General features: G+C 50.4%; 1 protein-coding gene across 1 annotated transcript in view; it reads left to right on the plus strand.

Moving 5' to 3' along the window:
• Tmco4 (transmembrane and coiled-coil domains 4) overlaps positions 1-22,871 on the plus strand; it is an 81,452-nt gene that overhangs the window by 11,142 nt on the left and 47,439 nt on the right. The window contains exons 2-5 of the mRNA XM_051171579.1: positions 701-878; positions 7,376-7,550; positions 8,867-8,894; positions 21,233-21,365. Of these exons, the coding sequence (XP_051027536.1) occupies positions 709-878; positions 7,376-7,550; positions 8,867-8,894; positions 21,233-21,365 (506 nt within the window). The 5' untranslated portion in view covers positions 701-708. The remainder of the gene's footprint in view (positions 1-700; positions 879-7,375; positions 7,551-8,866; positions 8,895-21,232; positions 21,366-22,871) is intronic.

Raw genomic sequence — 22,871 nt, forward strand, 5'->3', positions numbered from 1 at the left:
ATACATATACATATGTGTGTATGTATGTATGTATTCCTGTGTGTGCACATGTGAATGCTTGCATATGGAGGACAGAGGTTGACCTCAGGTGTTTTCCTCACTCCCTCTCCACTTTAGTCTTTTGAGACAATCTCTCTCACTGAACCCCAACCTCAACAGCTTAGAGTTAGGATGGTTGGCCAGAGAACTCCAGATACCTGCCCATCTCTGTGCCTGCCTCTGCACTGCCCAGGCTGGCCTCGAACTCACGGAGACCTAACTGCCTCTGTCTTCCAAATGCTGACATTAAAGGTATGCACCACCACCACCCAGCCTGTACATGAATAGAGCTGGTCATAGTGGCCTTGCTTGTAATCTCGGCATGGGAAGTAGAGGTAGAAAGCATGAATTCAAGGTCATCTTCAGCTATGTAGCAAGTCTGAGCTCAGCCAGGGTCGCCTCCAAACAAAGCACGGTACTAAGTAGAAATTTGTCATTTTAGTGACACTAATATGTTAGTCTTTTCTTTTATGGTTGTTGTTTTGTGGTTTCACTGTGTGGCCTATGCTGACTGGGAGCTTACAGTCTCCCTGCCTCAGGTTTCCTAGTTCTGAGACTGCAGATGAGCGCCACCAGTTAGTATATGAAAGATGATTTTTGTATCCCTTCTGGTAACCCCCGCCTTCTCTTGGAAGCATCTCACTGGGACTCTCTCTTGCAGGGCTGGGAATGGCCACATGGAATAGGCCACATCCTAAGCAGCCTCTGGCAGCAGAGCCAGCTGCAGAAGGGGAGTCCCAGCAACCCCTGGGCCGAGAGCTGACAGAGGCCAACCGCTTCGCCTATGCCGCCCTCTGTGGCATCTCTTTGTCACAGCTGTTTTCAGAACCTGAGCAAAGGTGAGCTTTTTTTGTCTCTCAGAGGGAAGGCCAGGCCTCTTCAGGGAGATGACTTCCAACAGCCAGTCCACTGCCAAGTCCCTCAGGCAACCACAAGCCTCGAGGCGCATCTTGCTTCTGAGAATCACAGTCTCAGAGGGGAACAAGGTAGTCCTTGTTCAGTTATCTCTTGTGTATGCTGTCCCCAAGCATCTTTTGAGCTCCAGCTGGATGCCAGGCATAATTTTCAGTTCATGGATGACACTGCATATGTGATAAATGAGACAGACCCTCAAATAGGTCCCTGTCTATAGAAGACAGGAAGATTATTCGTTCATAAAATGCATGTTAACTGAGCACTTACCATGTGCTAGACACAGTGCCAGCCACGTAGGTAAAACTGAAAAGCATGAGACCTGGTTCCTGAGTCCCTAGGTGCTTAGTCCCAGGGACACGCCCCACACACAGATGTGACAATGGCAAGCAGAAATGAGAACAGGGGCATCATGGGAACAAAGAAAAAATGCTAGATGCCTGTATGTATTTAATGTCTGTCTCTGATGCCATGTACCAGGTGTGGGCTTACATCATGCATTGGTGGCACTGTAGTAGGGTGGTTAGGAACCTGAGCTTCAGTCTGCAAAGATGGAAGTGGGGCGGAGTTTGGAGGCTCAGAGTGTCATGGATGGAGGGCACAGCAGGGTCCATCTTCGTCAGCAGGATGGAACTGATATGGGAGCCTGCTTAATGTTAGGGTGAGGCAGAAGTAGGAGCGAATGGGCGCCAATGTCTGAGGAAGGAAAGAGAGCCTAGAGGTGAGAGATGTTACTGAGAAAAGGAAGGTCATTCTGACATTCCTCCAAACACTCAGCGACTCTCTCGAGTGTTCTGCCTGCACCCTGGGGTTGCCTCTGAGTGGCCTTCCCCAACCTGCTCTTGCCCCATCGGGGCCGTTAGGGTTCTTCTCCACCGATCTGCACAGGACACGTGGCTGCTTCCACCGATCCCCAATGGAGTGCTTCCCAGAGGTGCCACCCCTGCACCCTGAGTTCCTTGGGAGGCAGAAGTCACCTCCGTCACCTTTAAATCCCAGAACCTTCTCACGGTGCAAGGGAGCCCTGGCCCTCAGTGACGTCCTTGATAAAATGAGAGCAATGGCTGGTTTTGGAAACAAGGGAACCTTCCACGGGCTCATGCTCAGCTCTCGTTACATCCTGACTCTCATATTGTCCAGTCTCCTGTGACTTCGGGAGGGAGATGCTCCTGATGGGGAGCAGCAGTCTGGCTGTGCATCAGTAGGATAAACAGCACAGTGCCTAGCACACAGTAGGTGCTCAACACATGGTGGTGTTACTAATGCTATATCTACTTCCTTTGCCCACTTCAGAGAGTGAGGGTAGCATTGGAACCTGTTCCTGCAGTCAGGGTGGGTATGAGTCATAAAATATAGGACTAAAGGAGAGTAAGTGGTAGATTTCTTTTCCTTATATGTAATAATAATAATAATAATAATAATAATAATAATAATAATAAAACAATAATAATAATAAATCCCAAGTTGATGGGCCACCTCCAGAGACACCTTTGGGCTGGCTTATTTATAAATTTCCTGATCATAAAATAGCTGCTTCAGTTCCATATATCACATCTTCAGAGGACTAGGCCCAAAACAGGAGGAACTAAAGAAAAAAAAAAAAAAAAACCTTTCCTAGTACCACACTCCAGAAGGCTTCCTTTTGTGTCATCGATTAGATCCAGTCACATGACCAAGCCTCAGCTGTAAAGGAGCCTAGGGGGTCGGGGGAGGTGTTTGAGAGTTTTTTGCCATGGACAGAGAACCAGCTGGCACTGCATTGATGTCACAGGGGGCAGCAGGGCAAGGGATGTGTATAGATGGGCTCCGCAGAAGCTGGCTCAGAGCTACAGCCCAAGCCCTGCATCAAACTGGGCATGGTGGGCGGCACAGGATTGACATCCTGGCACTTGTGATGTGAAGGCAGGGAATTCAGGTCATCCTCCCCCATGTAGTAAATTTGAAGCCAGCCTGGGCTATATACTGTTGATGATGATGTTGATGAGGGTGGTGGTGGAGGTGGTAATAGTGATGGTGGTGGAGGTGGTGATGGTGATGATGGTGGTGGTGATGGTGGTGATGGTGGTGGTGGTGGTGGTGGTGATGATGGTGGTGATGGTGGTGGTGGTGGTGATGATGGTGGTGATGATGGTGGTGGTGGTGGAGGTGGTAATAGTGATGGTGGTGGTGGTGGTGATGGTGATGATGGTGGTGGTGATGGTGGTGGTGATGGTGATGATGGTGGTGGTGGTGGTGATGATGGTGGTGGTGATGGTGGTGGTGGTGATGATGGTGGTGGTGATGGTGGTGGTGGTGATGGTGGTGGTGGTGATGATGGTGGTGGTGATGGTGGTGGTGGTGATGATGGTGGTGGTGATGGTGGTGGTGGTGGTGATGGTGGTGGTGGTGGTGGAGGTGATAATAGTGATGGTGGTGGTGGTGGTGATGGTGATGATGGTGGTGGTGATGGTGGTGGTGATGGTGATGATGGTGGTGGTGGTGGTGATGATGGTGGTGGTGATGGTGGTGGTGGTGGTGATGGTGGTGGTGGTGTCATCCTCATGGTCTCTATCTAGTAGTGAGAAACATCTTAATATTCCCAGGTATCTTAGTTACCTTTCTATTGCCGTGACAGAATACCATGACCAAGGCAGTTGATAAAAGAAAGTGTTTAATTGCCTCTTTTGGTTTCAGAGGGTTAGAGTTCATGATTGCAAAGTAAAGGCACAGTGACAGAAACAGCTGAGGGCTCACAGCTCAAACCCGCATGCAGGAGGCACAGGACACACTGGGATGACAGGAGGCTTTTCAGACCTCATATGCCACCCCCGAGTGGCACACCTCCTCCAACAAGGCCACACCTCCTAATCCTTCCCAAATAGATCCACCAACAGGGAACCAAGTATTCAGATACTTAAACTTACGAGGGACACCTCACTCAAACCTCCACAACAAGCCTCTATCTCCTACAAGAGTTCAGCTCAACACCTGCTCTGTCCCTTACTTGTTTCAAGCCTGGGAAGCCGCCATCTTCCCCAAAGCTCCCCTAAACAGATAAGCTGGGTACACCACCACCACCTAATAAACTGAGTACAGGCTAAGAAGGACCCTCCGTAAGCAGGTCCTGATGAACCTGCAGACCCATCCCGGACACAGCTAAAAGGGCACTAGAAATATGAGTTCTGTACCTGTGTCCCCCAGGATTCTCCTTGGACTCCCCAGGTCCTCATGGTTTCCCATGCTGTGTTCCCGTCATTGTCCATCTGCATTTTAAAGCAGAACACTTTTTTTTTTTAACTCTGTCTTTTTAAAGCCCAGCGTAGCTGCTGTTGGTTTCCATTATCTTTAGAAAACAGTCGGTGGCCGTTTTTTTTGTCCCTCACGGGACATCAAAGCAAATGGCTTGAATATTTATTTCTTATCTGTCCTGTGAGCATCCCAGATGCTGCTCCCCACAACTGATTTGATTTATGCAAAATGAGGACCTGGGGGCAGGGATTAAAAATGCAGCAGTAGAGTGCCTGCCTAGCATGCATGAGGCTCAGTCTCAGCACCACAAAACAAGAGAGAAATAAATGAAAGAAAGACAAAAGTAAAACCAAAGAAGCAATATAGAGGCAGGTGCAGCAGCTCCAGGCCCAGACCTATATCCTGCAGCACACTCACGATTTTTAACATCAGCATTCAGCAGGCTGAAACAGGAAGCTCACAAGTTTAAGACCAACCTAGGCTGTATGCTAAGACCACATCTAAAAAAAAGTCCAAATTGGTTGGGCAAAGTTCGACACAAACTTTTATGCCAAAGCTTAGGTATTTTTGGTTCTCAGGCTGTGGTCTGTATCAGTTACTTAGCCTCTCTGTTGTAGCCCCACAGTGGCTACAACAAGAGCATGACTGTGTGTCAATAAAACTTTATTCATAAAAGCAGGCTAGGGGCCAGATTCCTGAAGGCTATAGTTTGTGGTCCATGGGGAGGAGGGACTTTGGAGGAAGAATGAGGAAGCCAAGATGCCAAGAGAGCCTTATCCCCTTTGGGGCCCTGGAGAGCTTGAACTGTTCAGAAGGGGTTCAAGCCAGGGTGTCCTACCTATAAAGACAATCTTAGTGAGTCGCAAGCACATTGATGACTTTGGGTTATGCGGTTGCTTGAGAGGGGTTTGGCTTAGTCAATGGTGGGTAAGCATGGCCCCTGGAGGTGCAAGACAGATGTGTGAGCCTAGAACTACAACTTAACATGGCTGGCTGTAGGTTGTCATATCTCAGGGGCTGACCTCATAGGGCTTTAGTAAGAATTTAGCAAGTCTGTGTGTTAAAAGACTTGGCACAGGCAGACTTAGCTGTACAATGAGCACCGCTGCCTTTGCTGTTGTTGATTTATTTCATTTTTGACGGTGGTGGGGATGGAAGCTGAGGCCTTGTACACACTATGCATGAACTCTACCACTAAGTCCAAACCCCAGCCCCTTTTTGCCTTATTTTCATGTATTTTAACCCAGCTACCAACCATAATTACAGCAATTACCAAGGCTCTGCTCATCTGACACATTACTTAGCTTATTCAGTTGCTATGCTGACAACACACGTGCAGGCACGCACACACTCATGATGTCTGTGGAGGATGGTTTCCATGATTAATTGATGGAGGACAACCCAGCCCACTCTGAGCAGCACCATTCCCTCGGCAGAGGGTCCTGAATAGCACAAGCGATCTGTTCTATATTGCTGAGAGCAAGGAAACAAGCAGGGATCCCTGGACTCTTCCATCTCTGCTTATGACTTTGACATTATGTTTTCAGTTTCTGTCTTGACTTCCCTGCAGTGATGGATCTGGAACTGTAAAGCCAAATAAACCTTTTCTTCCCTAAGCTGTTTTTTGTCAGGGCATTTTATCACAGCAACAGAAGTAATACATCAGTAGGTAGTGCCTCACCTGGGTGTCAATCTTTGGCCAGGACAGATATAGCTTTGTTAATCTGTTCCTCTTTCCAACGACTCGATGAGCTAGGTTTCATCCTTTGTCACTATTTTACATAGTTAAACTCTGAGGCATAGAGAGGTGGGGTAGCTGACCGCAGGGCCATGCAGCTGGCAGCAGCGTGGGTGCTCTTAAGACAAGATAGCTCTCTAGGTGTAAGCCTTTCCTAACAGGCGGCAGGCTAGACTACTCCCTTGGCCCTGAGCCATTCCTGTACATGCATTGACTACTCTGTTCACCCACTTAATCATCCCCGAAGGCACCCAGGTCCACACCTGTCTGCCTCCCTAGGTCAGTCCCCTCTGCCCCCCCCCCCCGCCTCCTCCTGTCCTCACACCTGCTCCCTCACCCCCAGATGATCCACTGGGAAGTGTTATCTATCACAAGGCCATCCCAGGAGATAACGTTTACTGCATGTCTACAGATGTCATGAGCTGCTCCTGTCCATTTTATCTTCTTATATAACCCCTGGGGTGGGTCCCAATGTCACCTACGTTTTACAGCCTTAGAAAATGAGAGAGGTGAAGTAGGGACACCGAGGATTCCCCAGAGTAGCTGGATGCCACGGTCAAACTCTCACCCCTTTGTCCGTTGTCTCCCTCGGTCACCTGTCAATCAATCAGTTAGGATGCCAGCTAGCATCGCCCCAAGCATGTCTTGCCTTGCGTGCTGTGTTCTGCTGGTCGCTTAAAGCCGTTTTTTCAGATAAAGACTCAGAGGCACAGACACAGCGGATGAGCTACTTTCCCAGGACAGTGTGAGGATGCGACTCAGCTTTGAGAGTTTAAATGGGGCATCTAGGCTTCAACCTTTTCCCTTTTCTTTACTGCCTGATGAATCTCCCTGTTTTCCCCCACCCCCAGCCCCGCCCCTCGACAAAAACTCCAGCCCTGCCTACAGACAACAGCCTGCACCAGAAGTCGGTGTGGACTCTGCTATGGTCCCCAAGATACAGTGAGCTTCCATCTCAGATCATGGGGCTCCCAACTCTCTGAAGTGGCCACATCATCCCCCTAGCAGGCACCGTGGCAGCACGCCGGCTGGAGTGAGGGCTCTGCCATTACAATAGACATTTTCCCAGGAATGAGTCCTTGATGACATCCAGAGCATCTCCTGGTTCCCAGCTGTGCAATTACGCACGTGGATCTGGGGCTGCTTAGGACTCAGTCCCTCCCTCTGTCCTCACACTTCATATCGCTTTAAAGGTGCCTCTGTCCCCTGATTCCTGGTTCCCAGCATGGCTCAGGCGCAGGTCACATAGGCAGCAGCTGCTGGCAGCCTTCATATCTGTGCCTCTTGGTAAAAAGTCTTGGTGGGAACTGAAGGTCGGAGCTGTGCCACCTAAGATTCTGTTTGGACCATCTCTAGTTCCTGGACTCTAAGTGACCTGTGTGACCCTGTCCGTGCACCACCCACCACCTCCAGGCTGTGTTCTCCAGAAGGTTAAGATGTAACTATACATCTTTTTAGCCCCTTCAACACAGAATTTGTGACGGGCCTGGTAAAATGGCTGCATTTGTCCGAAACCGTCCTCCCAACCATGAAGGCCTTTGCCAGTGGCCTGGGAGGTGAAGAACCTGACATCTTTGCTCAGACATTATTGAAGGACCCCATCCTGAAAGGCGACCCATCAGCAATCACTCAGGTACGCCAGCCCCTGGGTGGCAGTTCACAACTCCAGTTCCAGAGGCTCTGACGCCCTCTACTGGGTTCTGCAACACTGCACACATGCGGTGCGCAGACACATGCGTCCGAAGCACCCATACACATAAAATAAAAATGAATCTTTTTTTTTTTTTTTTTTTTTAATTCCAGCCTCCCCCTTCCAATTGAAAGTGTTGAAGGCACTTTTGGCTGCAAGAGCTTTGGACATGGGCCTCTCAGCCTGGGTCATCTACCCCAGGAGGTTGTTTGAGAACTAAATGTGTTAACTTCTGTAGAGGCAAGACCTCAGTATAAGCGCTCTCTGCGCATTAAGTGGACAGTAGAGGTTTCTACCATGATAATTCGTCATCAGCGATGATCATCACCATAATATATGACAATGAAGCGTTGGCCTATGCAGCCATGCCAGCCCACATGGCTGACTCAGAAGGGAAATGGCTTGTTTTCTGTCCCCAAAAACCCCAAGGCTGTAATATGTGCATGCCCGTCATAAGATGTTTTTAGATGGGACATGAGTTCTACATGCAGTGCATCTCATATACATAGTCTGAGGGCAATTCTATAAGTTTTTAATACTTTTGTGCATGGAACCACAGTTCACAGTATGGAATTTTTTCACTTTAAATATGTTTGGGACTGGGAGTGGGGTTCTGGAGGGACAGCTCAGCCCTTAAGAGCCCTTGCTGCTCTTGTAACTCCAGTTCTGGGGAATGAAGTGCCCTCTTCTGGCCTTCTCAGGTTCCTGCAAGCATATGGTGCACACAAACTCGCACATGCTCATGCATGCACATAAATAAATAAATCCTTATAGACAGACAGACAGACAGACAGCTTTGGAATTGGGATTTTTAATAGGGATCTTTAACCTGTATTAACCATCCCTACTTTATAGTTGAGGTGACTGCAGCACAGAGAGATTAATTCCTTGCCAAAGCCAGGATTTGAACCTTGGTGGTCTGGCCCCAGAGTGTGCCTCCTACCAAGCTCTGGTGGCTTTTTCTGAAGTGGCAGTTTGCTGTGTGGCCACGAGCATGTCACTCACCCTTCCCGAGTGCAGTTTAAGTAGGCAGAAGTTTGCGGCATGGGCTGCTGGTAGCACCGGCAGAGAGCAGGTCTTCCCCCTCCTCACACTGGCCTGTTTATTCACTCACGCACAGTTACTACCCAACTCGCCACTGGACTGTGGGGTGGAGGGCTTCTTCTGTGCCCACTTGGTAGGATTCAGTGCTTATCTGTCACATGGGCTGGGTGGTGGCCTGTCAGCTCTTCACTGACTTCTGTCTCCTTTTCCCACAGGACCTTCTGAGCTTCTCACTCAAGGATGGTAAGTGGACCTGCTGTCTGTGTGATGTGATACACATGCAGGGAGACCAGGGACCATGCAGCACTTTTTGGGTTTCTTTGGGGGGTTTGGAGGGGGGTTTTTGTGGGGGGGGGGGGTTTGTGGGTTTTTTGGTTTGGTTTGGTTTGGTTTGGTTTGGTTTTGGTTTTTCGAAACAGGGTTTCTCTGTGTAGTCTTGGATGTCCTAGACTCGTTTTGTAGATCAGGCTGGCCTGGAACTCACAGTGATTCGCCTGCCTCTGCCTCCTGAGTGCTGGGATTAAAGGCGTGCGCCACCACACCCGGTCCATGCAGCGCTTATATCCAGCCCGATGTCTTTGATGTGCATCGTGTGATGCTGACGGGGCTTATTTAATTCCTGACTCTTAAGCCTCAACTCTGTCCCCTCCCCACCACCCAGCATCCTGGGGCTTAGCACCATCATAGCCTCGTAGGTGACAGCCAGGGTCTCCACACAGGCACTCCAGCCGATACGCTGCTCTCTCGTTTCTAGAGGCCTGTCTGGCCACCCTTGTTTCCCTGCCTCATATCCATCAAGGGATTCCAGTGTGGCCCTGAGGCCTGGTGGGCTGCCCAGCCTCTCTCCTGCCTCCTCACTCAGTACAGTCAAGTCCCAGCCCCAAGTGTGGCTTCTGCCAGCTGTGGCTCCTTGTAGCTCTCTAGATGTCCGGTATTTTCTTGCACATCCTCCCCTTACCGTTTTGCAGACTCTCTCCAGGCTGGGCACTCGTCCTTGGATCACCCACTAGCTCCATTCCTAACGTCTTCCGCTCAGCCCCCCTCACTCTGCCAGGTATTGGTTGCGCTTCTCACTGCGGTGACAAAATGGCAACAGAAACTTAAGGACGGGGGGCTTATATTTCGTCTCACAGTTTGAGGGCATGGCCCATCATGGTGGGAAAGGCATGGGAGGAGGAGACTGGGGTGGTTGGTCATGACCATGAAGGACAAGGAGGGATAAGCAGGGACTCCAGTCAAAGGAGGGTTCCAATACCATAGAGGCCATGAGGGCGAGGAGAAGCTGCAGGGCTTCTGGGAGAGAGCCAAGAGACAGGAGGGACAAGGTCACAGGGGTCCAGAAGGGCTTACGGAGGCTGCAGGGCTTGGCAGGCAGCTTCTAGGGGGAGGCAAAAAAAAAAAAAAAAAAAAAAAATCTCACAATGTGCAGGCCCAGGAGCACACTAGGAAAGATAGAGCAGGTAGCTCCAAGGACAAGGACAAGAGGCCCAGGAGGCCATAGAGAAGCTATGAGGACTTCCAGGAGGAAGCTGAGAGCAGAAGTCCCCTGGGACTGCAGTTCCCAGGGGGAGAATGTAGCTAGAAAGAGTCAATGTAACAAGAATTTGCGTGGGGCATCCCCGAGTGGAATGGGAAACTTGACAGAGAGAAAAATGTTCCAAATCCTAGAGGAAAGGTATGCCTTGTCCTTATGATTAGAGCCCAGAGGGAGCAAGAGGGGCTTCCTGGCACTCTGTTGTGGCTTTTGTAGTTACAGCAGACAAAGCAGGCAGCTCGGGTGGTGGGGGAGGGGGGTGAGGGTGACACTTACGGCCAAGGCAAGAAAAGGAATGGCTAGAGCCCGGGGAGGGGAGAAGTAGCTGAATTCAGCATCAAATTTAATGGATGGCAGGACCCAGCAGAAGCAAAAGATCTGCCCACACCTTAGGAGAATCAGATCAGCAGCTTGGCTCGGAACCACCAAGTTCCTCGGAAGGGGACCCATAGATGCCAATCCCAGGTTTCAGCACCAGCTGAGTGGGCTGGAGAAGTTTAGGGAAGAAGGCAGCAGTGTCTGCCAGCCAAACCCACCACAGGCAGGGACCACAGCCATTTGTCCTGGGTTTGGGAACTAACAATTTTGGTTCATAGTTTCAGAGTACAATCTATCAGGGCAGGAGGGGACAGTGTGGTGATAGAAGTCTTTCTGGCAGTAGTGGGAGGGTTACGAGGCAAAGGGACGTGGCATCTGCAGCCAGAAGCAGAGAAAGGGGGATGCTCGCTCAGGTCTACCTGGCCCTCTCCTTTCCCCCTTTTGACTCAGCCTTGGTCCCCCAGGCCTTGAGATGCGGAGCTCTCACATTCCAGCTGGGGTCCCACCTCGGTTAAAGCTTGCACGAAACAGCCTCACAGTGATTCCAAATCTGGTCAAACTGACAAAGAAGTTGAGCTGTGACACACAGGGAAGCCATTGGGCCTTCCAGTGTGGACCATGAAAGTGGCTTTGTACTTTCTCCTGTGGCTCTTTGGTAAGCACTTCCTCGCTTCTGGTCAAGCTTAGCACCAGGCACTTAGCAAACTCGTGTTAAATAAGTTCGGGAGCTAGGTCTGCTACCTCTGTATGGAGGAAGGCAGCCCAGGGATGCTGCCAGAGTTACTCGATAAAGGGCCAGACCCTGCCTGTGTTCCTAGGGTTCCTGTGACAGGTCTCTGTTAGTACCCGACTTCTGTGTATCCCCTGTGAAGCCGAGAGTCTGAAACGCAGACAGCAGGCTGGGGCTCCCTCTGGAGGCTCTAACTGGATCCTGCAGGTCTCCTTCAGTTTCTGTTTGTCCTGGACTTTTCTTGGCCTTCCCAAGGTTGCCTTCTCCTTCTCTTCCCCTCTGTGAATCTCTTGGAAAAAACACCTCATCAGGACAACCTCATCTTGAGAGCTTTACTTTGGTATCTGAAAAAGCATTTTTTTCTGACATAAATTCTTAATGAGGGAGGGGAAGTTGGGGAGACAACCTTCAACTTGCTAAGCAGCCCTAACTGCCTCAGATGCACTTGCTGTTCCCATGGCTGCGGTCCGTCGTCTTCAGCCCACTCATAGGCCCCCACTCTTCAAAGGTCTCCAAACACCACCTTGCATAAAAGCATGACCAGAGCCAAACATCAGCATTCCCAAGACACCCTGGGCACAGGTGCTGGGCAACCAGAGTCCCAGAGCTGAGGCGGCACTTCTGAGACCCCATTTCTTCCATTGTCACATCTCTCAGCAATTCTGCAGGCTGTGTAGAATGTCACTAGGAAGGGTTTGTGGTGTGGTCACTATCCAACAGGATGGCAGAGTTTGGAGGTCACTGAGGATTAATGTTTATAAGGACAATGTATTTCGTGTTGTTGGAAAAGGTCTCTGAGCCTACTTCTCCCGGTGTGCCTCACACACAACCAACACCAACACCAACACCAGCAGCACCAGCACCAGCATCGCTATCAGCATCAGCACCACAGCTGGCACAGGCATCCATCCCCCAGAGCTTTGCTAGAAATGCAGAGTCTTGGCCCCAGCCGAATCACAATGACATCAGTAACTCTGTTGGTTCCACCAGGACCCTCATCCATCCCAGAAGACTACCCCAGGCTCTGGCCCAGGGGGAATTTTTGGTCCTTTTTTTTTTTTTTCCAGTTGAGGGGAGGGGCATGCTACAGGGTATGCACACATTTTGATGCATATGTGAAAGTCAGAGGACAACTTCAGGTGTCAGTCTTCAGCTTTCACCTTACTTGGGGAAAGGGACTTTTTGTCATTTCCTGCAGCATACACCAACCTTGTGGCCCACAAGCTTCCTGAGATTCTCCGTCTCCCCACAAGCTTCCTCAGATTTGTATCCCCGTCCCATTTCACTGTAGTGTCCAGCTTTACGTGGGTTCAGGGGATCCTAATTTAGGATGTTACACTTACACAGCCGGCATTTACCCACAGAGTGAACTTCCCAGCTCTGGGTCTTGTGCTTAAAGTGTACTGTGCTATGACAGAAAGCCTGAGACTGGGTAACTTGCAGAGAACAAAGATCAATTTCTTATAGTTTTGAAGGTCAGGTCCATATCAAGGGACCTGCATCTGGCAAGAACTTTCATGTTGAAGTGTTCCATGGCAGAAAATAGAAGAGCGTGGGAGGGAAGGAAAGAGAATGAGAGAAAGCAAGATGGGGCTGGGGCCCACTCTGTCAATGCCAGCTTTAGTATCTCCTGGATTAATCTTCTGCTAGAGGTCCCCCAACTGAACACTTGCACTGGGACTAAGTTTCCAGCACTTGCTTTTAGTGGACATATTTAACCCAGACCTGACCATATAATCTGAATGACAAGAAAGCCACCATGTGTTGAGTCCCTGCTCTGGACCAAGTGTGGATATGGAGGCTCATGCGACTACCTGACTCTCCTCCCCTGGTGAAGCGCTTCAGACACTTGCCTCAGTTTGCAGACCTGAGATCACACAGACCTGGGATCTACAGACCTGTAGATCGAGGTCAATTCAGATGATCTCATTTCAGCAGGAGATCCCAAAGTGAAGAACGGAAAGGGGGCTTCTTGGAGAAACACAGGGAGACGTAGACTAGGAGTCAAAACCAGGTCTCTGGCCTCTTGGACCAGCACTTTCTCCCATCGCTTCTCCACTGGGTAGAAATCTGCTTGGCTTTGTACCTTCATCTGCCCCCACTTTTCTTTCTCAGCAGAAAACCATGTGATTTCCCTGATGCGCACACACACACACACACACACACACACACACACACACACACACACTTCACCAGCAAACCACAAACCACCATGAGCACATGTGGGCACCAACATGCACTACCGTGCTGTGAGTGAGCAGCCTTGGAGCTGACTCTTACAGGATCATTGCCTGGGTTTAAAATGGCTTCCTTCCCTCTTAGGGACATCTTTGAATTCAGTGTCTCAACCAGCACTGTCTTCTGTGTTTGTTTTAAAAAAGCCTACCGTTTAGCAAGCACCCTTACTAAAAATGGAAGGTGGACGGATGCATAGATGGGTGGGTGGATGGCTGGATGGCTGAATGGGTGGGGATGTGGATGGATGGGTGGGTGGGTGTGTGGGAGAGTGGATAGGTGGGTGCCTAAGTAGATAAATGGATGGATGAAAGCAGGTTGGCAGGCAGGATATTATTTATGTATATATGAATGGATGAATGGATGGATTGATGGGTGGGTGTGCAGGTGGGTGGATGGATCGATGGATGGATGGGTGGGTGGGTGGTCGGGTGGGTGGATGGATGGATGAATGGATGGGCTGATGGATGGATGGATGGATGGATGGATAGGTTGGTGCATGGGTGGGTGGGTGGGTGGGTAAATGGATGGATGGATGGAAGGATGGGTGGGTGGATGGATGGATGGATGGATGGGTGGATGGATGGATGCATAAAAGAGGGAGAAGGAGCAGAATGATAAGCAGATGGTCTTTCTTCAGAGAACAATTCTAGATCACAGCTGGGCAATTCCTCTGAGCATCCTTCTCCTCCAGAGGCCGACAGGGAGGCTGCACTGCTTCCTGTGTGGGGCCGGACAAGTACCTGTGGAATCAGCCCAGGAAATCACCATGAAAGGCAGCAACCCCTTAGAACTTCCTGGAAGACTGACCTTTATTGACAGTCTGGGGATGAGAGTTACAGAGCAATGCCATATTGGCCACTGGGTTGGGAGGGGAGGGGGCAATCATTTCCCTTCTCCCTGGAGCAACCCATAAAGCCTTCTGACCACACAACGGTATTTTAAAAACAAAACAAAACCAGCCATGCAGTACACGTAAATCAGCCTGAGCCAGCAGCTCTCACACAGCTGGGGCAGAGGATCCTCTGTGGAAGGGCATCCTGCCTGCTGTGGGATGTCCAACAGCCTCCCTGGCCTCTACCCATTTTATGTCAATAGCACACTCACATTGTGACAATCAACAGTGTTTCCAGGGCTGGCGAGATAACTCAGTCAAGTGCTCACTGCACAAGCATGAAGATCTGAGTTCGGATCCCCGGCGCCCACCTAAAAGCTACACACAGCAGCACCCTCTATCGAGGCAGGCAGATCCTTGGAGCTCGTTGGCTGGCCAGCCTAGCTGAATTAGTGATCTTTAGGCTCAGTGAGAAGACAACTGAGGAAGACAGCCAATGCCTACCCGTGACCTCATCTGTGTGCTCCTGTTTCTGACCACACTCGGAGATCAGTGCAAAAATCAAAGTGTTGCTATCGCAGGTGAGGCCTGTTTACTTGCACTCAGTATGATCCTTATAAGTCATTCAAGTTGCTCTTTGGGCCCTTTATATAGATCGTGAGCTATTGCATAGTATGTAGCCTCAATACTGAAATGCACGTTTGTCCCCACTTACAGGGAGGAAATCGAGGCCCCAGAGGTTACATTTCAAAGTTCCATCTAAGGCGACACGAACCTCAGTGTGTGAACTCTGAGTCAAAGCCAGGGCAACTGAACCCTGAGTTTTGCCCTATGCACTCTTTGTACCTATCACGGGTCCCCTGTGGGTCAATATAAAGCCAGGGTCTCAGGCACATGCGTGCACGTGAGCCACAGCAGTGTGTGCCTCACACTCGACTCTACTTTCTGCGACAAGTCTTTCTGAAAGGACTGTACCCCTGCCCTCCTAATAGTCAGGGCTTTGTGAAATAAGGCTAATCTGGCTGAAATGTCCTCCTGTGACCCAGTTGTCGAGTTCCCTGGACGTGTCCTTGAGATTTGTGCAATTAATGATTAATTTTGCAGCATCATGCTTCCTCCATTCGGTAAATAAGATCTGAACTGCTGCTTTGTGCACCGGACCTGCCCTAGGCCCTGGGCTGAGTTCTGGCCCCAGCTTCCTCTCCAAGCACTCCTTGGTGAAAGCAATGACTGTCCCCATCTTACAAAAGAGGGGCAGTATGGCACAGCAGATACAATAACCTGTCTGCGGCCACATAGCGGGAAGCCAAGTGGTGGGGTTCTAATCTAAAGCATCACCCACAATCCACTCCTAACCACTGCGCCACCTCCAGGCCTGAATGACAGAGGCACGTGTGCAGGCACATGTGCAGCCACGTAGCTGGCACTGCCTCTGAGGAGGCAGAGCTGGGGGAGGCCTCTGAAGTAGATCTGTGTGCCCTCTGCCCTAACCACAGGCGATCCACGAATGAGACTGAAAGATGCCGCAGCTTCCCTTTCATAAGAGAATGTCACTTCGAATAAGAACAGGCATAAATAATAAATATTCCGAAAATGCATAGCCAGGAATGTTGGTGATCCGAGAGCTGACAGAGCAGTGGACAGGTCAGCAGGGACATTAATGTGGCTTGTGAGGGGTGTCCCTAGACCCTATGAAGAAGAGAGTTAAAGGGTGCAGGGTAGCAGGCAGCTTCCAGCTGTGTTCCCAGCCCCACATGGCTCAGGCGTCAGGTGCTCACCATGACTTACTGAGAGGATGGACACTTGCTTCTTCTTCGCCACAGAGAGCCATCTTACAAGTGGCAGGATGAACATGTCATGAGTCATTCTAGGGACAGTCAGGTGGTGCACCGTGTGTAATTCAGCACCAACACGTAGGATGCAGTCGGGAGGACTTGAGAATTGAGACCAGCCTGGGCTACAATAAGACTTCACCTTTGAGCTGAGCGTGGTGGCACATGCCTTTAATCCCAGCACTCGGGAGGCAGAGGCAGCAGATCACTGTGAGTTCGAGGCCAGCCTGGTCTACAAAGCGAGTCCAGGACAGCCAAGGCTACACAGAGAAACCCTGTCTCGGAAAAAAAAAACAAAAAAACAAAACTTCACCTTTGTACAAAACAGCAATGCTAAGTGTCTTTGGTTGTACACTTCTGTCTCTAGTGCTGGCCAGACTCACAGTACCCTCTTGTTACATTTCAACAAAGCCAGATTTAAAACATATTCTTGGGGCTGGGGTAGAGCACTCGCCTAGCATGCCCAAGACCCTGGGTTCCATCCTGGCACACATGTACACACAGACACACACACACATCACAGTTGGGTTCAAGAGCGTGGCTTCTCTGAGCATGGCACTTCTCTGGCAAGGAGCTAATAGTGGCCCTCAGCAAGTGGCCCAGCCCAGTGCTATTTCCTTGGACATGATGACATGAGTAGCTGTGCGTGCCTCCTCAGAGAGGGTTCGAGAAAGCAGTGTAGAAGAGAAGCGGAGCTCAGGATGTGACTCAGCATTGGAGAACTGAGACTTCTAAATTAGTGTGATTACAAGCCATAGGTTGTTGTTTGGTTTTTTTTTTTTTTTCCATTTGTTTACTGGGGAGGGAGCACAGAACCTGTGTGGAGGTCAGAGAACAACTTGTGAAAATCGGTTCTTTCCTCTGTCATACGTGTTCAATGGACTGTCAGGCTGGCAGCAAGCTCCCTTATCCACTGAATCATCTCGGTGGCCCATGAATCATAGGATTTTTCTACCAGAAAACAATGAATTCATCCAGTCTAATAACCCTCCACAGTTTGAGTCTCTCCCAACACTGGCCCATGTCTCTATCTATCCAGTCCTCCAGAGAATCCTTCTCCCACCTCTGCAGATTACAAACCTCTCTTTGTTTCAAGCAGTTAGGGATGCACAGTGGGTTTGGAACTTGTATTCTGGGGGTGAGGGTGGGGGAGACAGATAATTTAAAAAGTAGGGAAACTACCAACATATTTATTTGTGATTTCTTTGCTTGAGACAAGGTCCTAAGATGATCCTCCTGCCTCAACCTCCCAAGTGCTGGGATGACAGGCATGAACCACTATGCCTGGTTTATGCACTGCTGGGGCTGGACTCCTCCAACTGTGTGCACACACACCCCAGCTCCAAAACTGCCCATCTAAATGGTGGTCAGTAGAGATCACTGCTGATGAGGGAAAAGAGGCTGTGGCATGGCCTCCACAAGAGCTTTCCCAAGGAGGTGACCTCTGAGAAGGAACTGAAAGAACGCTCTGAGCAGCATCAAAGCTCAGCCCATAATAAAGGTTTGCAGATAGGGCTTAGTCAGTTATCCTCTCTGCCCGCCCCCCATGCCCCCTGGGAAGGAAAGACTCTGCCTTCTTGAAAACAGATAGCTCAGGCAGGAATGGCAAGGGTCCTTTGCGCAGTCCTGTGGGACTGTGGACACAGCAGAGCACCTGGTGGGCCAGGAGGACTGTGGTCTGTCAGTGAGTGCACCTACTAAGCGCAGGTATGAAGAGACAGCCAGGAGTAGGCCAAGAGCTCTGCCTTGTAGGAAACTGAGGCTGGACTGCTCTTGGGGAGGAGTCAGTGGCCTTTCCAAGGAATTGATAATTGAGTTGAATCCTGACTGGTGGACATGGGCCAGCCTGGCAGCGTACTAGGGGAGGGGCTTTCCAGACAGCAAGCATGCAAGTGCAAAGGCTCTGAGGTCAGGGTGCATTTAGCCTCTAGCAGAGGCAGTAGAGGATGCAAGAGAGGATGTCAGGCGGGGGCCTGGGAGTGGACAGTCTTGCAGGCCATGGATGCATTGGTTTTATTCTAAAGACATTGGTAGCTGATTGGGGTTTTAAGCTGAGATGGGAAAAGATCTGACAGAAGGTTCGAACGGATCTCTCTGGCTACCACGGGGCCAGCGGAGTGCATGGGCCAGCATGCCATGTGGTAGCAATGGAGGGGGAGCAAAGTGTTCAAACCCAGTCTGTTCTTACATGTTGGGCTGGGAGAACCAAAAGCTCTAGAACAGTGCTTCTCAACCTTCCTAATGCTGCAACCCTTTAACACGGTTCCTCATGTTATGGTGATCCCCTACCATAAAATTACTTTTGTTGCTACTTCATAACTGTAATTTTGCTACTGCCATGAATTGCAATATAAATATCTGTGGTTTCTGATGGCCTTAGGTGACCCCCGTGAAAGGTCCTTCAACACGCAAAGGGATCACAATCCTCAGGTTGAGAACCACTGCTCTAGACCAAGGCCCAGAGTCTTGGCCTTAGTCTCAAAATGGATGGATGACTGGGCCACTTCTTACAAGTGAATTGGTCACCTGGGAAGCTTCCAGGAGACCCCCTCCAAAATGTCTGAGATAGCCCTGGACTCAGGACCCACCTATCTGCCTCAATCAGAAGCTCACACCCAGTCCAGTAGCCCAGCCCCACCCCTCACAGTCTTTGAAATTACCCTTCCCAAAGGCCGCAGGAAGGAGCCTTGTGCCTGATCTGACCCCTGAATATTAATCACCCATGCACGTGGCTGCCTGAATCACTGTAGCCTTGACCGATGGAGTATTATTACCATCTAATTACAATCACCACCCAATTAATCACTTGGGCCAAGCCTTCTCCGCAGCCTCATTATCACTTGGGCGTCACAAGCTTCTCTTCAAAGAAAAGGGAGTGCCTTTGTCTGCGTTAACCCAGTGACCCCAAGACTCAACACACAGGCTTGTCTGTCCCTGGGCACGTAGGCAGCTCCCGTCACAACATGTATGTCTGCCGGGCTCTGCAGACCCCCTCCTCCAACCCCACCAGGCAAGGCAGGGACTGGTTTGTGTGTGTGTGTGCGTGTGTTGCTGAGGATGGAGCCCAGTGTATGTTAGGCCAGCTCTGCCACTACACTACATCCCCAGCCAGGGATCCTCATCCCTGCCACGTGCAGTGTTCCTCAGTCAACACAGATGGGCAGTGGGAACCGAGAACTGCACTTCTGACAATTCGTGTCTCCACAGGGCCCGTGAGACTGTGCAGCAGCTGAATGCTAAGTCCTGTGACTTTCTCTCTGCCAAAAAAACAAAAAAACTCTGATTTTAAGCTCTTCCGCTGCACCCACTGAAGGCAGGTGCTGGGATAGGGCACTCAGAGGAGTCAGCTTGTCATCTAGTCTGACACAGGCAAGCCAGCCACACAGAGGAATGCCAGGAGCAAGGCCATATACAAGACCAAAGGCCCCAGCGTCAGGGTCTTGCACACAGATGGTGGCCAAGCTTTATCTTAGGGAAGAATAAAAGTTCAAAGCTCGCTAGAATCTGGACCCTCCGAGGTTTCCACCCTCAGCTCTGTAGAACCCTCGGCTTTGCTTCCCTGTGTGACGAGAAGTCATTGGAGCTGGGTCCAGGTGAAGCATCTTGAGATGGGGGCGAAGGTTCTGGATCAACCAGGTGGCAAGATGGCGCCCCAGGGAACCTGTTAGAAGGAGAGAGGAGACCCAATAAGAAGCAGAGGTTGGAGTCATGTGACCAAGACCCAAGGACGGTGGGAGGCCTCTAGAAATTGGAGAAGGAGCTGGGTGTGGTGGCCGAATGAAATAGGATTGGAAGTTCAAAGCTAGCTTGGTGTACTTAGTGAGTTCAAGGCCAGCCTGGGATACATAGGAAAACCTTATATGAAGACAGAATCCTCTGTGTGTGTGTGAGAGAGAGAGAGAAAGAGAGACAGAGACAGAGAGACAAAGAGAGAGACAGAGACATACAGAGAGAGAGAGAGAGAAGAGAGAGGGAGAGCGCCTGATGACTGAGAGATGATTCCTCCTCTAAAGTGCTTTCCATAAGAATATGAATATAAGAGTGAGGGCTTGAGTTCAGTCCTCAGCATTCACATAAAAGCCGTGCCCAGTGGCACATACTTGTAATCTCAGCACTGAGGAAGCAAAAACAGGAGCATCCCTAGAACTTGGTTAAACAGCCAAACTGGCAAGCTTTGTTCAGTGAGAGACCTTGTCTGCAAAGATAAGGTAGAAACAGATGGAGCAAAGACCTGTTGGCCTCTGGCCTGCACACACACACACAAGGGCACAAATACAAAAGAATATACACACATTCCTCTCTCTCCCTCTGTTATACACACACACACACACACATACACACACACACACACACACACACACACACACACAATTAATTCTTTAAAAAGATTATGCCTGGGAAGTTTATTGCAGCAACAAAAACACATTAATAGCTCAGCATTCTGACGCTCTGCTGTGGGAGACTAATATAAAAATCGAAGGATGGGGACTGGAGAGATGGCTCACAGATTAAGAGCACTGACTGCTCTTCCAAAGGTCATGAGTTCAATTCCCAGCAACCACATGGTGGCTCACAACTATAATGAGATTTGGTGCCCTCTTCTGGCTTACAGGCAGAACACTGTATACATAAGTAAATAAATCTTTTTTAAAAATCAGAATATGGAGCTGGGTGGTGGTGGCATATACTTTTTAATTCCAATGCTCAGGAGGCAGAGGCAGGCAGATCTCTGAGTTTGAAGCCAGCTTGGTCTACAAAGCAAGTTCTAGGACAGCCAAGGCTACACAGAAACTCTGTGGGGTTGCGTGGAGCTACAGGCACACAGAGATGTGGGGCCTCGTGTACTTGGGTCGGGACGATGCTGAGGACCTCGGGAGCTGCTGAGAGTCACCCCTGAGGGTGGCTTTCCTGGGGCTGCTGCTGAGAGTCACCCCGAGGGTGGCTTTCCTGGGGCTGCTGCTGAGAGTCACCCCTGAGAGTGGCTTTCCTAGGGCTGCTATTTTTACTTCCAGGTTTGGATTTTGCTGTTTGCACCACTGCTAGCATCTCTGGCTTAAAGCCCCAACTGATTCTTCGGGCATTCTGTTTCCTTTGAAGGACACTACGATGCCCGGGCCAGAGTCCTTGTTTGTCATGTGACTTCCCTGCTCCAGGTGCCTGTGGAGGAGCTTGCTATACTAGAAGAGGCATTCCTGGAGAGCCTGAAGGACACCAAGGAGGAGGAGTCTGAGTAAGACAGCCCTGCGGCCACTGGCAAAAACCTGAATCCCACTTGACCATCTCAGGCCCCCTTCCCATGTAGAGACCATGCAATGAGGTAAAAGGAGCATTAAACAAAGAGGCAGGGGGTGGTGGCGGCGCACGCCTTTAATCCCAGCACTCGGGAGGCAGAGGAGGATGGATCTCTGTGAGTTCAAGGCCAGCCTGGTCTACAAAGCAAATTCAAGACAGCCAAGGCTACACAGAGAAACTCTGACTCAAAAACAAAAACCCAGACAAAGAGTCCCAGTAGCCCTGACTCACTGTGACCTTAGCAAGTCACTTTCCACCCTCTCTGGGCTTGGCTGTATTTGCAAGAAGAGATATTTGTTAAAGGCCCTAGATGTGTGACCACCAGCCGATGGCCCTGGTGCCCTGCTCCACCTCCAGTTTTTATGTCAGTGTGGGCCTGAGTGAACCATCTCCTATTTGTCCTTGGACAGGTGGCCTCCTTTCTCTAAGCACAGTATCCCTGGCTATAAAATGGCTATAAGGATAGTGCCCTCCCGGGGTCATTGGAGAACAGAATGTGTTCATGTCAGAAAATGCTCAGCCTAGGCTGGCGTGTGGCAAGGGCTTGACGGATGTGAATCCTCCCTTTCCTCATAAACCCCCATGCTATGTGTGTGGTCAGGGGTGTGAAGGGCATGAGGACATAGCTCAGTCAGCAAAGTGCTCACTTTGGAAGCACAGGCCCTGCGGTTGATCCCAGAACCAGAAGAGTCTGGTTACGATGGTATACATTGTAATCCCAGCACTCCGCGGGCAGAGATGGATCCCTGGGACTTCCTGGTCAGCCAGCCTGGGCAAATCAATGAGTCTTAGGCCACTGAGAGACCTTTGCTCAAAATTAAAAATAAGAAATAGTGGATGGTGTCTGAGAAATGCCAAAGAGACCTTGTCCTCTGACCCACATGCGTGCACTCGGGCATGTACACACACACACACACACACACACACACCCCTTGCCGCTGCCACCTAAATATGAACTAAAAATGTGAAATGGAAACCCATTCTTGTGACTTAGCCAGAGCCCAGTTCTGGCCAGTTCTGGGCGTCATCTAATCCCAGTATCATAAATCAACTCCAGCCCAATCCTGATCCTGACCTGCTGCACCAGGCACCGGGCACCAGGCACCAGGCACCAGGCACACCTCCCCTGCACAGGTACCAGGCACCGAGCACGTCTACCCAGCACAGGCACTGGGCACCAGCCACCAGTCACTGGACACGCCTGCCCAGCACAGGCATCGGGCACATCTACCCAGCACAGGCATTGGGCACCAGCCACCAGTCACCAGACATGTCTGCCCAGCACAGGCACTGGGCACTAGGCACTAGGCACCAGGCACTGGACACACCTGCCCAGCACAGTCACCAGGCACCGGGCATACCTGCCCAGCACAGGCACTGGGCACTAGGCACTAGGCACCAGGCACTGGACACACCTGCCCAGCACAGTCACCAGGCACCAGAC

This window comes from Acomys russatus, chromosome 29, assembly GCF_903995435.1.
Source record: "Acomys russatus chromosome 29, mAcoRus1.1, whole genome shotgun sequence".
In the NCBI taxonomy this organism is placed as follows: Eukaryota; Metazoa; Chordata; class Mammalia; order Rodentia; family Muridae; genus Acomys; species Acomys russatus.